The sequence below is a fragment of the Pempheris klunzingeri genome, chromosome 22 (assembly GCF_042242105.1).
Source record: "Pempheris klunzingeri isolate RE-2024b chromosome 22, fPemKlu1.hap1, whole genome shotgun sequence".
NCBI lineage: Eukaryota > Metazoa > Chordata > Actinopteri > Acropomatiformes > Pempheridae > Pempheris > Pempheris klunzingeri.
In genome coordinates this window covers 8252505-8267531 of record NC_092033.1, presented here as the reverse complement: position 1 = coordinate 8267531, position 15027 = coordinate 8252505, and the positions used below count along the sequence as shown (strand labels likewise).

Below are 15027 nucleotides of genomic sequence, written 5' to 3'. Positions count from 1 at the left end.
ATGCTGTGTGGAAGTTAGGTACTTTTTGTTTTTGGCTCTGACACAACAGCAAGGGTCTAATTACTAAACAAAGGAGGATAAGGGGGATGTTTCCATGAATGAAAGAATGAATGAGGTCATTCAGGAATGTGTGTTAGTGTATGTGTGCACTCTTCACTTTCATCTACCTTTGTGTGTCCCAAAGGACGGGGACAAAGACAGAGGAAGGAAAAGAAAAAGTACTGGAGCTGCAGTGAGACTCTGCACTCTGAAAGAGACCTGCTGGCTGAATTATATGTGCGTGTGTGTGTGTGTGTGTGTGTGTGTGTTCTCACCTCCTAAACGAGCCCTCTCGCTCCATGTTGGCCTTGACAGACAGCTGCAACCTAGCGACCGTCCTGCAACCACCACCAATGCATCAGCATCTGAAAAATTAGGGAAAAAAGCAGCTGATGAAATAAACTTATTGGGCTTTTCTTGAGTTGATTTTCTAGTTTAAAAACCAAAGTGAATAGGCCTTTTTCCGGGAAGGTGTTTCGACATGTCACAGAATGAAAAGCACAGGTCTAAATAATAAAATAAATGATGGCTCAGTTCCATTCAGCTGCTTCTGTGTCTGGGTCCTGTTACGCTGGCTCACTGCCACACTGTCGCACCTTACAGGGACACTTGAATAGAGCAGAGCTATCATTAGTGTTATTTAAATTACAACAATCAGTATCTTCAGGAGTGCACTGTATGTGTATTATATTGTTGTATTATCGGTAAGTATTAGGCTCCGCCAGTTGCCCTCACCAATGTGTTACTACAGTTACATGCTTAATCGTATTTTCATGGAAAGAAACTATCAAAAAAGGTGCTGTGGCAGAGAGAAACATACCCCAACAATACCTCCACAGATCTGACCCGAGAACAATGTGAATAGGCTGAGTGCAGCACATAGACTGCTCCAGTTTCTCTCATTTTGACCTCATTATGATGTCAAAGATGCTTTGCTTGCATGAAACATTTACACATAGTTAAAGTCAGGGTCTGCAACTTATTCTAGAAGCACATCTTCTTATATTGATGAAAATACTCACAATAGCCTGACAGCAATAAATAAATTAAATAGTCTGACAAAAAAAGGAAAAAAGTCAGGTGTCTGTGGACGTCACAGGACTGTAATAAACTTGACGGCCAACCTGACTGGCTACCTACGTACTAAAGTACCGGTGCACACACTGTAGGTGCACCCATTGCACATGACATGAAGTCTTCCACAAGGCTAAAGCTAGCCAGCTAGTCGCACAAGAATGGCAGAGAAAGCGGGCCATCATTTAAAGTACGAAGAAAGAGAAAGAGCTGCTGCTCAGCAACAGACTATAGTTACGTGAGCTAACAGCATAAAGAGCGGCCTCAGTGAGCAATCACGCAAAAGATAACATTGCATTTGCTACGACTGTTTTGCTTGTGTTTATGTAACTATATTATAACAGACTTGTTTATTTGTTTGACAGAAAAACTAATGGAGGCTGTCAGTCATAATGTGTGTATGTGCGTGTGCAGGGACCTGGCAGCAGACTCATGACTGCCGTCGTCTCGTCCTCCTGCTGTAACGTTAATCAGACAGTGCGATCCTGTGGGGGTGTAGCTTTGGTGGAAAGCTTGAGGGGAGGGGTGTGATATTTTCAGTTGGATACTTTCAAAATCTAGCTACTTTTAATAGTTTCTCTAATGTTTCAGACTCTGCCTTTAAAGATAGTCGGAGATGTGAGATGCAGGGGCGTCTGGTACCGTATAATGTCCACGTCCACTGTTGAAATGATGCAGTAAAATACTACAGCAGTAAAACACTACAGTGCTCAGACAGATACAGTAAACTGACTGACGCTCACAGACGCGCAGAGAGACAGAAATACTGAACTCACAGACAGACAGTCGGGTGTCTCTTCTCACCGTCCAGCTAACAGACACAGTATTCTAATCAAATTACAGTAAAGTGGTGGAGACAGAAATTTGATCCTGCCATGAACTCAAACGCCCCTTCTCACTCACTCACTCACTCACTGATAGAGTGGCACATATATCAGGCAGGCTTGTAGTACAGGGCCATCTGGGTAAAGCTGAGGCTGCCTCATGACCTATATCACCATCTTAACCAAAACAACAGTTTTGCTTTTCATTTTCTTTGCTCCAAAGCCTTGTAATGATCACAACAAAATCTGCAACATTAAAATGTCAGTGAATGACTTCACAGCTCCGCTCCAGAGAAGGTTTTAGACTTGTGGTTGAAAGCAAAATAACACCACTTAAATCTTTCTGCTTTATTAAAACAGTTTTGTCTTTAAATGTGCTGTGGGTGGGGTTTAGGCACGAGAGCCCTGGTAAAGCTGAGGTCATGATCGGGGTAATCATCATCTGTTTAGATGAAAACTGTGATGTGTTTGTCTGCTTGGCTTGTAATGACTCTCCGGTGGTTCAGGCTTTACTTCCTGGAAATTGTATTTGTCGCTATGCAATAGAAACGGTAACCTGCTGTGGCAACAGTTATACACACTACCAAGTCTATCCAACAGTGTCTATTTATTTCATTTTTGTTCTTTTGTTCTCTTTTGATTTTCTCTGTCAATCAAAGTGTTCTTGACAGAAATTTACTTGACCTCTCGTGAAACTAAAACACTTCTATTTGAGACAGGACTCCACAGACAAGATCAACCTGAATGAAGACGAGCTGATTTAAGACCAGAAAGGCACCTTTTTTCAAGAAATGTGTGCCGTTTGTGTCTAAAAGGTGAACAACATTACAGCCAAACCTTTATCTTGATGGATGTCCGTGGTCTTTGGACTGAATGACACAGAGGTTTAATCCTGGAGCTGCTCGTCTGTAACTCTTCCTTATGCCTGACTTGAGCGTGGTTTAATGCCTTGCTTAAGGGCTCCTGTACTTACATCGACTGCAGTTATGGGAGCTTCAGAGTGTTTCTCATTCAGCCTCTGGCCAGATTTTCATGAGCAGTCCAGCGAATAAAACCAGGGAGCTCCCACTCATTTAAAATCCTCACTCCTCTGAGTTTAAAGCCTCCTCCTTCCTCCTTCCTCCTCCTCCTCCTCCTCCTCCTCCTCTCTCAGCAGCAGACAGTTTACATTGTAAGCAGATATCAGGGACTCCACTGCTGAAAATTAACACCCATAATCTGCTTCAAGTGGAACACACACACACACACACACACACACATGCTGCAGACTGGCAGGCAGCACAACAGGGAAATTACCACCCTGTGCCAGACAAGTGTTACACTAAGTGTTGTCTGTATGCTGCAGCAGGTTTGTCTGCTTTAGCAGCCGCATTGGTGTTGGTGTTTTGAAGAGCTACCCCACCATGACACCTCTGGGCAACTAGTGTGCAACAGTTTCAATTCATTCAGTGCACAGAGAGCCTGGAGTAGCCATGACACCAATTACAGTTCATAGGAGAGAAAATCCATATAGGAAACAGGAAATTGTGATTTGAGGCAATTAGAAGATATTCTTTTATGGCGACAGCGGACATGTTGCTTTTCTCAAGTTTGGACTGAGTTCATCGATTTTCAAACCGCACACTCACTTTTTCAGAAGTCTTCCTCGCTCCCTTTAATAGCAAAGTGTTCACACCGTTAGAATCCCGCGACAAAGCCGAAAATAACTGCCGTGTTTTTCCGCGAAGGCTGCAAGTCCACACGGAGGTAACTGGTCCTTCAGCGCAGGTAAGGGCGCGTGACAGATGCGCACGTTCTCCTGGAGGGATCCGGTATGTGGACACGAGCCCGCGTGAGCTGCGAGCTGTCAGAGAGAGAGAGAGAGAGAGAGAAGGAGATAGAGAGAGAGAAAGTGAGAGAGAGAGGGAGAGAGAAGAGGGGAGAGGGAGTGAGAGAGAAAGAGAGAGAGGGGAAGAGAGAGAGGTGTCAGGTCTGACAGAATTATGGTGAGTGTGTGTGTGTGTGTGTGTGTGTGTGTGTGGGTGGGTGTGTTTGTGGGTGTGTGCGCATACATGAGGTTTTGTGTGTGCAGGGGTCGATGGGTGAGAAATGCAGCGTATGGAAAGTGTTTGCGGTTAAGTGTGTGTTTGAATGAGATAATTCGCATCACAGTTGAAAAGAAAAGCAAAGAAAGACATTTTCTGTGATTCTTTTGTTACTTTTCATACATTTGTTACTTATAATTCTACTGATGCTACTTTTGTATGACACTTACTGCCAGTGGTGGTCAGCAACAGAAAAGACCTCACAAGATCTCACGACAACGCTGCTTTCCACACACCAATTTATAAAGCAACATAAAAAAGCCCATTCACTGGAAATGAGAAACTAACAGCCAATGCTCAGAGACCTCAGACACTAAAAATCATGGAAGACAGAATATGAAGACAGAATATGTGATGGCTGTTGGACAGTGAGGCACACAGAGATGTACTTCCTCCTACACTGTAAAACATTCAGTGAAATAAGGAGCCTTTACATAAATAGATTCACCTCTTATTAATGAGCTTAATCAGGAGCAGTGAATGCTATTCAAACCCACCAGACTCCATTGATAAAAACAAACATTTTACCTCACAGAGCACAGGAGTTGCTGGTGTACCGCTGCCTCAATCGGTTATTTTCTTTGTGTTGTGTCCAATCCAAACAAACCCTTTAAAACACCAAAGTCAAACAATGACACAAACAAACTAACTGATTGAAACAAACCTCTAATCCCATGTAAAATCACGGTTTTTGTCAATGGAGCCTGGTGGCTTTGAACCAAGCGGTGAAATGACTATTTTTGGTTAAACAAAAATGATTTTAAATGTCTGTCTCTGCAAGGATTTTTTGATAAACAGGAAAGAAAAACATCAGATTAGATCTCACTGCCCATTCGGTGCTGGTGGAGACGATCAGCTGGACCATTTCCAGAAGTTTTTGTACTTTTTGTACCAGTTATTTCGAACCCAAAATAGAGCCCGGGTTAAAAATACCAGAGTTATCCTTTAAGAATGAATTAACCAGCTTAATAAAATATGGACTGTAACTGACTCAAACGAAGGGATCATCAAAATTATTACAGTTTATCCTGAAGGGGGGCATCGGTGTCTGTACCAAATTTCATGGCACTGGTTGTAGAGGCATGTTACTCACAGCCACAAACTGCTGGTGGCCCAAGTGATAAATTCACAAGATCACCAAAGTCACAAGGGTTCATCCTCTGTGGACCATGAAGTCCCACAGTGGCTGTTGACATATTTCGGTCCAGGCCAACGAGGTGGACGTATTAACATTGTAATCCATGCCAGCGAAACTCTTGAAACCACTGAAACTCTTGTCTGAACGTGACTTTTTAGTGCAGATTAGAGGGAGCTTTGTCAGCACTCTGAAAACATTGGGAGTCTTTGTTGTCAGCAGATTGCACTCCCATCATGTTTAATTCATAGTGAAATAATCCTTAGCCAAACCAATACAACAGAAGCCCACTCAACAACACTGGACATTACACTGAGTGCTTTTATTGCCAGCAGAGAAGGCCACTCAGCAGCAACACAGGCTTCTGTGTGTGTTTTTATGTGCGTCTGTGTGTGTGTGTTGTCACTCCAGAGCCAACTTGCATTTAGTGCACACAGTATCTAATATACAGACCGTAGCATTAACCACAGAGCTCACTGTGTCACATCAGACAAACTGCACTCTGTGTACAGCATGCATATGCAACTGTACTCCTCTGTTACTGATAGTGCCCCCCCCCCCCTCCACACACACACACACACACACACTGTCTCTCCCACTTTAATAAGGAACAGGTTTATAATAGCAAAGTCTACTAGTCAAGGCCAGATTGTATCTTAAAGGTTCTCAGGACCATAAAACACCCAAAGGCGCACACAGGAGAACCTGGAAAAATACAGCTAATCAGCTAACATTATATAAACAGAGTGTTACTATTGTCTTTATGCACGCACACACACACACACACACACACACACACACACACACACACACACGTAATATGCACACACTGTACTTTGACATGAACAAATATAATAGACATGCTCACAACTCGTACATCACCCCAGCACCTCATATCAATCAGTTTCTCGACTCTGAGGATGTGTGTGCGTGTGTGTGTGTGTGTGTGTGTGTTTGATCATCCACAGGTGACTGCCGAAAACCTGCAGTAAATGAGTGACGTGAGTTGTCCTTGCAGTTAGCGAGTGTTTGTTTAGGGACGTTCTCTCACCCTTGTGATTTGAAGCGAAACCTGTTTACGGCTTGTGTGAGCGTGCACTGTAAGACATTTCATGTTATTTCAACTTGCAAATGAAAGTTCGCCTGCTGCCTTGAAAGCACAAATTAACTCAACTTGAAGACAACCTTTGTTTCAACTCGTGAATTAAAGTGAATTAAAGTCCATCTAGTTGATGTGGCTACAATGTTCTAGTTATCTCAACATTGTTTTTTAAGTTGTCTAAATTGATTTAACTTTGGGCTCAGAGTTAAAACAACAACTAACCTTACATTATAAGTGCAAGAAAACCTCATTTACCGAGTCAAACAAACTCACATTTTGATATTGTTATAACTCACACTTTCAAGTTAAGAGGATTAAATCTTAAATGTGTTTCAACTTTGATGTATAAGTTATATTGACTCATTAGTGCAAGTTTGCTTGATTTATTAATCACAATTAACAGTTATTTTCCTCCAAGACTTTCTGTATAATTTCCTTAATATTTTGACCAGCAAGTTCTCCAATGTCAAGTAACTCATTCCTGTATTGCTGAATCAGAAACATGTAAAATAGTTTGCATGCAGAGAAATAAAGATCAGCACCAGAATCATATTGCAGCAACTGTCAGGGTCACAGACATCAGAAGTGGCCGACCTCTTAGGCAATCACAACAACGCTGCCCTGCCGATGCCACAATATGAAGGTGATGCCTCAGGATCATTAACAGAATCCTCCCCTTTATTTTTTCAACTGATAACTTGATAAAGCGAGTTCAGTCAATTTGACAAAATGTTCAATTAGTCAAGACGATGAATAAATGTAAATTTAACCTACAAAAACTAGAATAGCTGAGTTCAAAATCTAAAACTTATCAGAGCACTTTGAGTTGAAGAGAAAATGTAAATTGACATAACTAAAAGGGGCTGTGATGTTTTACAGTGTGTGTTGAAGTGTGTGTTTGGATAATGTGTATCTGTGTATGCAAGTGTATCTAGATAGCAGGAAATACAGGCTGACCCTGTGTTCACTCTGTAACTCAACACTCCATAAACCTGAGTCATTAAGTCATTTATCCTGTAATTCAACAATAATCAGCACTAACATCATTTTTAAGTTACTTTAAAATTATGCTTTTTATTTGCCGAATTATTGCCATTATTGTTTGGGTACAGTCTATTTCTAGCTATACTTTCATCACAAGAGCACAAACTTAGTCCCAGAAGTGAAAAAGACAGCTCATTTGAATTCTGGCGCTCATTTACTTCTGCACTGTAGTGGCAGCAACACTGCTTTTCTGTTTCTCTTGCACAACCTTTTTCTGATATGGTTTATGGCTGGACTGCACTATTAAAGCACACTTTGTAGTTGCCTTTGACAAGGAAGCTGCAGGTTCAAAAACACACAGGAAGCGAGTACAGACCTCCACATGATCATATAAGATTCATTTTGTTTGTGTCGACAAGAGAGAGTCATCTTCTGCGTAATATGATTAGATTGTGAAACCCGTAGGCCCATATCAGGACTAGTTGCTCTCAGTCTCCCTGGTTTTGTTTTTCATTTCCTTTCCTACACACACACACACACACACACACACACACACACACACACACACACACACACACACACACACACACACACCTCTCACTCTCTAAAACTTCAGTTTCAGACAATTTTACATGGTGACGGCTTCCGCTTTCTGGTTACCGTTGCCATGGCGAATGCTGAAGAATTGTAAAGGCATTTCCCTCTATTACAATGAACAATGTATGTAGTGTCGCAATCACTATCACTGCATTTTCAAGAGCTGAAAAAAGCACAATTTTCTTCACTTCTCATGTCACATCAAATTTCTGTTAAAGATATTCAAGTAGCTGATGCTCTGACTGAGGTTAGGTACCTTGCTCAAGGGCACTTTGGCAGGACAAAGTGTCTGTTCCAGGGACTAAACTGGCGACTTTCTGGCAGCTGGGCTGATCTGTATAGAGATACACAGTGTTTGTTTGTGTGCAGCTACACTCCATCTCCGTCTGTCTATTTAAACACACACAAATTCACACAGGCTGGCACAAATACTCACACGCAGGGGACACAAAAGCAGGCCGCAAAGGACCACATGTGGACAGGGAAAGCACTTAAAGCGCAGGTGGATACGCCAAAAGTGTACTGAAATACACACACACACAGACGAATGCACTCGCATACTCTGTCCGCAGACAAACTGGTGCACCATTTAAAACTCAGTGCCACGTTAATCTGGGCTGTGTAAACAAATGAAAGGGGAAAAAGTGGCTCTCAGGCCAAAGGAAACAGCAGCAGGAACCTGTAATGACTCCACTCAGGAGCCCACATCACCCGGCGCAGACCTGCAGCCTCTGCTTACACAGCAGCACGGTTACACTAAGCAACATCATCGCTACTGCATAGGGGAAGGAAGGGATTCTCCTTAGAGTTAATCTAAGACAGCAAACATGCACGTCAGTGTTTTACCTTTTTATTTTGAAACACAGAACTGTTTTATCTCAAAATATTCATAATAAAATGCACTTCTAAAACATTTTTTTATTCCCTTACAAGGACAAACTACATCTAAGTTATTGCCGAACTAAATTTTTAAATCAATTCAATTCTTCTTATCACCTTCTTTGTGATTACAGCAGAGCAGCAGATAACGATTTTTACTTTAATTCACCACCTCAGAGTAATTTAGAAAAAGAGAACATTCATTTCTGTCGGACAGTCCATCGGCTTGGTTGAACGCCTGAGATTACCGAAGTGAGTCAAACAACAGCCCTGCCCTCTTTAAACCACCACCAGTGCTGCCGGGCAAAGTCAGTACTAACCTGTATTTATCCAGATCACAAGTCAGCAAAAGTGTTCCACCTCAGTAGCATCCTGGTCACAGTCCAGCTGCAGCTGAAGGTGAAATGCTTCATTCAAGGGCAGCTAGAGGTAGCTGGAAAGCAAATAACACATCAATGAATACAATTATCAATAAAGAAGTAAGAAAAAAAATGGGGGGAGAACCAGGAGGAAGACAAATCTATGTAAATGTGTTTACCCTCACAGTTTGTGCTAATCATTTCATTTAAAAGAAAAAAGTTATATAAAAGTCGAAATCATCATGTGTGACGTCCGTTTACTTCCATGACTTTTGGGGTCTATATAGGCAGTGGCTATGGGGTATAGTATGGGACAGATGATCATTTAAAGCCACAACTATACAAACCACCAGAGACAGTCACTTGATTCCAACTCCTCAGGGTGTGTTTGCTGGGACAAGAAATGCAAGGGTGACCACTGTTTGGTAAACACTCACAAACACACACATATATACACACACACGGCCCTTCATTAGGCCCATATGGAAACTCTCAGTCGGCTAAAAAGGTTATGTAATAAGTATCCATCTATGTTTATATATATTACAAAAATCGGTGGTTAGTCCCGCCACTGCAGTAACAACCAGTTTAGACATATGATACCAGTGTAGTGAGTGTTACCATGTTATGATCATATCACTATCACTCATGCTGTTTCTCTTTGACAGTGGAGATATTTAAAAGTTACAGTCACTTACAAAAGCCTGAAAAAGAGACTGTTTGGATTATCACATATTTGTATAGTAGTATTAAACAGTGATATATTATGCTTGGTGTGCTTGTCTTACCGTTTTGCTTTACTAAAGAGGAAGTAATTCAATATACAGTTGCAAGAAAAAGTATGTGAACCCTTTGGGATTACTTGGATTTCTGCATAAATTGGTCATAAAATATGTTCTGATCTTCATCTAAGTCACATCACTGGACAAACAAAGTCTGCTTAAACTAATACCGCACAAAAAATTATACGTTTTCATGTTTTTATTGAACACAACATGTAAACATTAACAGTGCAGGGTGGAAAAAGTATGTGAACCCGTAGGCTAATGGCTTCTCCAAGAGCTAATTGGAGCGAGGAGTCAGCCAACCTGGAGTCCAATCAATGTGATGAGATTGGATGTGTTGGTTAAAGCTGCCCTGCCCTATAAAAAACACACACCAGTTTTGAGTTTGCTGTTCTCAAGAGGCATTGCCTGATGTGAACCGTGCCTCGCACAAAAGAGCTCTCAGAAGATCTACGATCAAGAATTGTTGACTTGCATGAAGCTGGAAAGGGTTACAAAAGTATCTCTAAAAGCCTTGATGTCCACGTGTCCACAGTAAGACAGACTGTCTACAAATGGAGAAAGTTCAGCACTGTTGCTACTCTCCCTAGGTGTGGTCGTCCTGTAAAGATGACTGTGAGAGCACAGCGCAGAATGCTCAATGAGGTGAAGAAGAATCCTAGGGTGTCAGTTAAAGACTTACAGAAATCTCTGGCACATGCTAACATTATTGTTGACAAATCTACAATAAGTAAAACATTAAACAAGAATGGAGTTCATGGGAGGACACCACGGAGGAAGCCATTGCTGTCCAAAAAAAACATTGCTGCACGTCTGAAGTTTGCAAAAGAGCACCTGGATGTTCCACAGCACTACTGGCAAAATATTCTGTGGACAGATGAAACCAAAATTGAGTTGTTTGGAAGGAACACACAACGCTATGTGTGGAGAAAAAAATGCACAGCACACCAACACCAAAACCTCATCCCAACTGTGAAATATGGTGAAGGGGGCATCATGGTTTGGGGCTGCTTTGCTGCCTCAGGGCCTGGACGGATTGCTGTCATCGACGGAAAAATGAATTCCCAAGTTTATCAAGACATTTTGCAGGAAAACTTAAGACCATCTGTCCGCCAACTGAAGCTCAACAGAGGATGGGTGATGCAACAGGACAACGACCCAAAGCATAGAAGTAAATCAACAACAGAATGGCTTCAACAGAAGAAAATACGCCTTCTGGAGTGGCCCAGTCAGAGTCCTGGCCTCAACCCGATTGAGATACTGTGGAATGACCTCAAGAGAGCGATTCACACCAGACATCCCAAGAATATTGCTGAACTGAAACAGTTTTGTACAGAGGAATGGTCCAAAATTCCTCCTGACCGTTGTGCAGGTCTGATCTGCAACTACAGGAAACGTTTGGTTGAGGTTATTGCTGCCAAAGGAGGGTCAACCAGTTATTAAATCCAAAGGTTCACATACTTTTTCCACCCTGCACTGTGGATGTTTACATGTTGTGTTCAATAAAAACATGAAAACTTATAATTTTTTGTGCTGTATTAATTTAAGCAGACTGTGTTTGTCTAGTGATGTGACTTAGATGAAGATCAGAACATATTTTATGACCAATTTATGCAGAAATCCAAGTAATCCCAAAGGGTTCACATACTTTTTCTTGCAACTGTACTGTTTCTTTTAATCCTTCATCTAAGAGTGTGAGAAAGTCTGAAAACGTTCTCGGTTAAAGCTGGAAGAACAGTGACCACTTCCTGTTTTTTTTTTTTTTTAAGCTGTCAAACAGCCCAGCGGGGTTTCCACAGTTTGACCTGGTGGCACCATGTATGACAAGTATAAATGGTATAGTGATGCTCAGGTATTGATTATTCCCGAATCCCGTCATTCTTTTCCTCTAGCGCCACCATGAGCTCGACATTCGTGGTTTTCAAGCGAAATTGCTCAACAACTGGATAGAGTGGATGGAGTGTCATGACATTTGGTACAGCTGTTCATGTTCTCCACGGGATTCATTGAATTAACTTTGGTGATCCCCTGACTTTTAATATAGCTGCATCACCGGGTCACATTTTCAATTTGTCCAAACTGACAAACTAATGTCACTGCTTAAGATCAGGATCGGCATTACAAAAGTAATGTGACTCTGGTGCTAAAAGATTACATATGGCTACTTTAAGTTAGTTAAGTGGAGTCTCTTACAAAGACACATAAACACATTAGTAGGAGACAAAAGGTCCAACTTAAAGCTTCTCAATTTCTGTCCTTTTCCTAAATATTCTGGATGTCAAGTTAAGACGTATTCTCTGCATTCACAGTTTCATACAGCACAATGATTTCTACAGCGCCTTCTTGTAACATTTACATAAAGTGATGCATAGAACTGGCTGTTCTTTCTGTCAGCAGTCTGTACGTTTGTAGCTTCTCCCACACACATGACATCTGAGCCCCCGTCCCGCCTCCCCCCCCCCCCCGTACCAGTCTTTCTCTCTCCTGCAACAGAAAAAAAGCCACTCTCGTGTAAGTCTACTAATTGGTCACGACAGCAGGGTGAATGGATGGAGGTGGCACGTACTGTACACACAAAGAATCCTATTTAAGCTGATTTTCTGGCTCCTGTTTATTAATCTCTTCTCTCCTCTTTAACTTACTGAAATAGTGAGTTTGCTCCATTACATTTTCTTAGTCCCATGTGGTCTCCTCAAGTAATATTGAATTTGTCAACTAAGGACCAGAGCTGATTTCCTTCAGTGCTCCATGAAGTACTTAAGTAAGTGGTGTTTGGGCTGACAGTTACTTCATTATTCACCTCTGTTTCTTGTGTAAACAAGGTTATTCTTGTTCTCAGGCAACAGTGAGGGGCCACTCATCCAAAGAGGACCCCTGATATTGGTGGTTTCCTGCAAGATCAAGAAGGATAAAAAAAGAACATGAATCACATGAATCACACGATTATTGGAACATTTGGTTGGTGATGATTTACTCACTCTGCGTCTGCCCCTCACACATTCAAAAATATGACAAATATCAACTGTGTGTATCAAGATGTGTTCAGTGGACAAGCCTAAAGAAGCTAAATATGTGTTGGAGATCTGTGCTGGAGGGGGGATGTGAGGCCTTGTAGTTCACAGTGTAAACTGTTTATGTGTGTGTGAAGCTGTGGGTTTGGTTTCACCTCATAGCTGTCACATTTTATCTGCATCCTCTCTCATCTTTACTCTCCGATGAATCTAAAAGAACAGAGAAGCTTTTATAATCATAAAGTAAGTAAATAAATTGTGGTTATATCCTCAAGCATGACTAGCAACTGCATCGTATCTCTACATGCTGTGTGGTTCACATATCAGGCTGTAAGCCAAACCCTGCACTGCAAAAAATGTTTGTTTTTTTTAAACTTTCAGGGTCGTCAAGCTTATTACACATAAGTTCTAAATTTCTTTTATTGCCAGGGTGAGCAAAAGTTTTATTCTTCGAAGTAAAAGAAATCTAAAGAAATAAATTAATATTTAGGAGCATAAATTAAAATCCAAGTCCCAAAATGTGTAATTTTTTGCAGTGCAGTATTCATATCAAAGCAGGAAAACTGCACGATGGAAATTTATTGTTTTAATGTACCGGTACGTCCCATTTTCCTTCCTCCCTTCCTTCCTCGGGCCTCCTTTTCTCTGGGCTGACCATGTTATTTTCATTGTCTCCATGGTGACAAATAGCACGCAGAGATTCACACCTCACAACGACCTGTTTCCTGATTGGCCTTGAAGCAGCAAGCTGTTTAATATGGTCTGGATAACAGGAAGGAGGCCAGTATATATGGTAAATCCTACAGGTTACACACTTCATAAAGATCAGTGCTGCAGCCATGTGGAGGAGACAAGAACTACAACAAGACAGAATCTGAAGTTAAGTCTTCATTGGCTTCAGACATTATGTGAGGTCAAAACATATGCAGACAAAACTAATGTTAGCAAGTAAAAATGCAAATAATGTGATGATATTGGTAATACGGTACTGAGCCATTTCTACCACTTGGTGAAAGGCTCAAAAAGTGGCACTGCAGTTTTAGGCTGCATATTCAGTTGACTTCCACTGAAGTTTGTAGTGGTGAGGTGCTTTTTACACTGTGAGAAAACGGTCAAGATGAAGTGCCTTGAAGTCTGAACACATCTTAAAAATGAAGAAAATAACTTAAGAAACATCATGAAATTTCACCAGTACGGGTTTGACTGTCCATGCCATTGTGGTCTGTCTGTTGCTTGTTCTAGCTCATTGTGACCCAGAGGTCTGTTGAAAAGATCACAAATTGGATTTTAAGACAAACAGCAGCAAGTCATGTTTTAATTTCATTACTATCTTCACACCGATACAAAGTCCAGTCGCTCCAGTTCATTTAAACAACTTTTATTTATTAAGTTTTTACAAATAAAGTAACAAATTTCATTGTATTGTAGCGCAAAGCGCAAGTTTTTCTTAATATGAAGCTTGAACACTCTATACTTAGTGCAAAACATACCTTTAAAGGCTGCCGATGACTCCCTACATGTATTTTTTTCCGTTTTTTCTTTCTTTCATTCATTCATCCATGTTTTTTATCCAACCACTTTGTACAATGTCAAACACGATACAGGAAAATGAAACCACTGAATTAAGTTAGGTGCTGCTAGAGACATTAAAACTGCTGATAAAACAAGTGAGAAATAAAAAATGAAACATGAGAGCGTCAGAGAGACGGGAGACATACGCAAACATGTTCAGTAACAGTCTGCAGAAGAAACTGAGGCTGTGCTCGAGACTCGACATCATTCCACAGGAGCGAGCTACATGAAACCGTGAGGGGATGTACTCTGTGTGTGTGTGTGTGTGTGTGTGTGTGTGTGTGTGGATCTGTTATAGTGCACTGAAAGGCATTTTTTTTTTTTTTTTTTTTTTTATACATGTGGGCACTTCTACAGTAAAAAGCATAGAAGGTTAGTGAGTCCTGAACAGGCAAAAACTGTGAAAACACAAACTGAATCTAATGCAACTATTGCTACACTGTATGTGTGTCACCAGAAAAAGAGTCCTACTTTTCCACTTTAACTTCAGGAGACTTCACAATAAGAGCGTCCGTGCTGGATTACTCTCAAGCCTTTCACAGTAAGAGTCCTCCACTCCGACTCTAACGAACTTCACAATAA

At 41.2% G+C, this 15027-nt stretch overlaps 1 protein-coding gene across 3 annotated transcripts in view; it reads right to left on the bottom strand.

Moving 5' to 3' along the window:
* Nucleotides 1–15027, bottom strand: part of LOC139221584 (proline-rich protein 5-like) — a 255194-nt gene that overhangs the window by 13226 nt on the left and 226941 nt on the right. For 2 of the 3 annotated variants that reach the window (XM_070853495.1, XM_070853496.1), the window contains exons 1-2: nt 3566–3668; nt 315–404 (exon numbers count right to left, since the gene is read on the bottom strand). The exons of the other annotated variant lie outside the window; for it this stretch is intronic. In XM_070853495.1, coding sequence (XP_070709596.1) covers nt 315–340 — 26 coding nt within the window. In that variant the 5' untranslated portion in view covers nt 341–404; nt 3566–3668. Of the gene's footprint in view, nt 1–314; nt 405–3565; nt 3669–15027 lie in introns of those variants that run through there. 3 annotated transcript variants of the gene reach the window in all.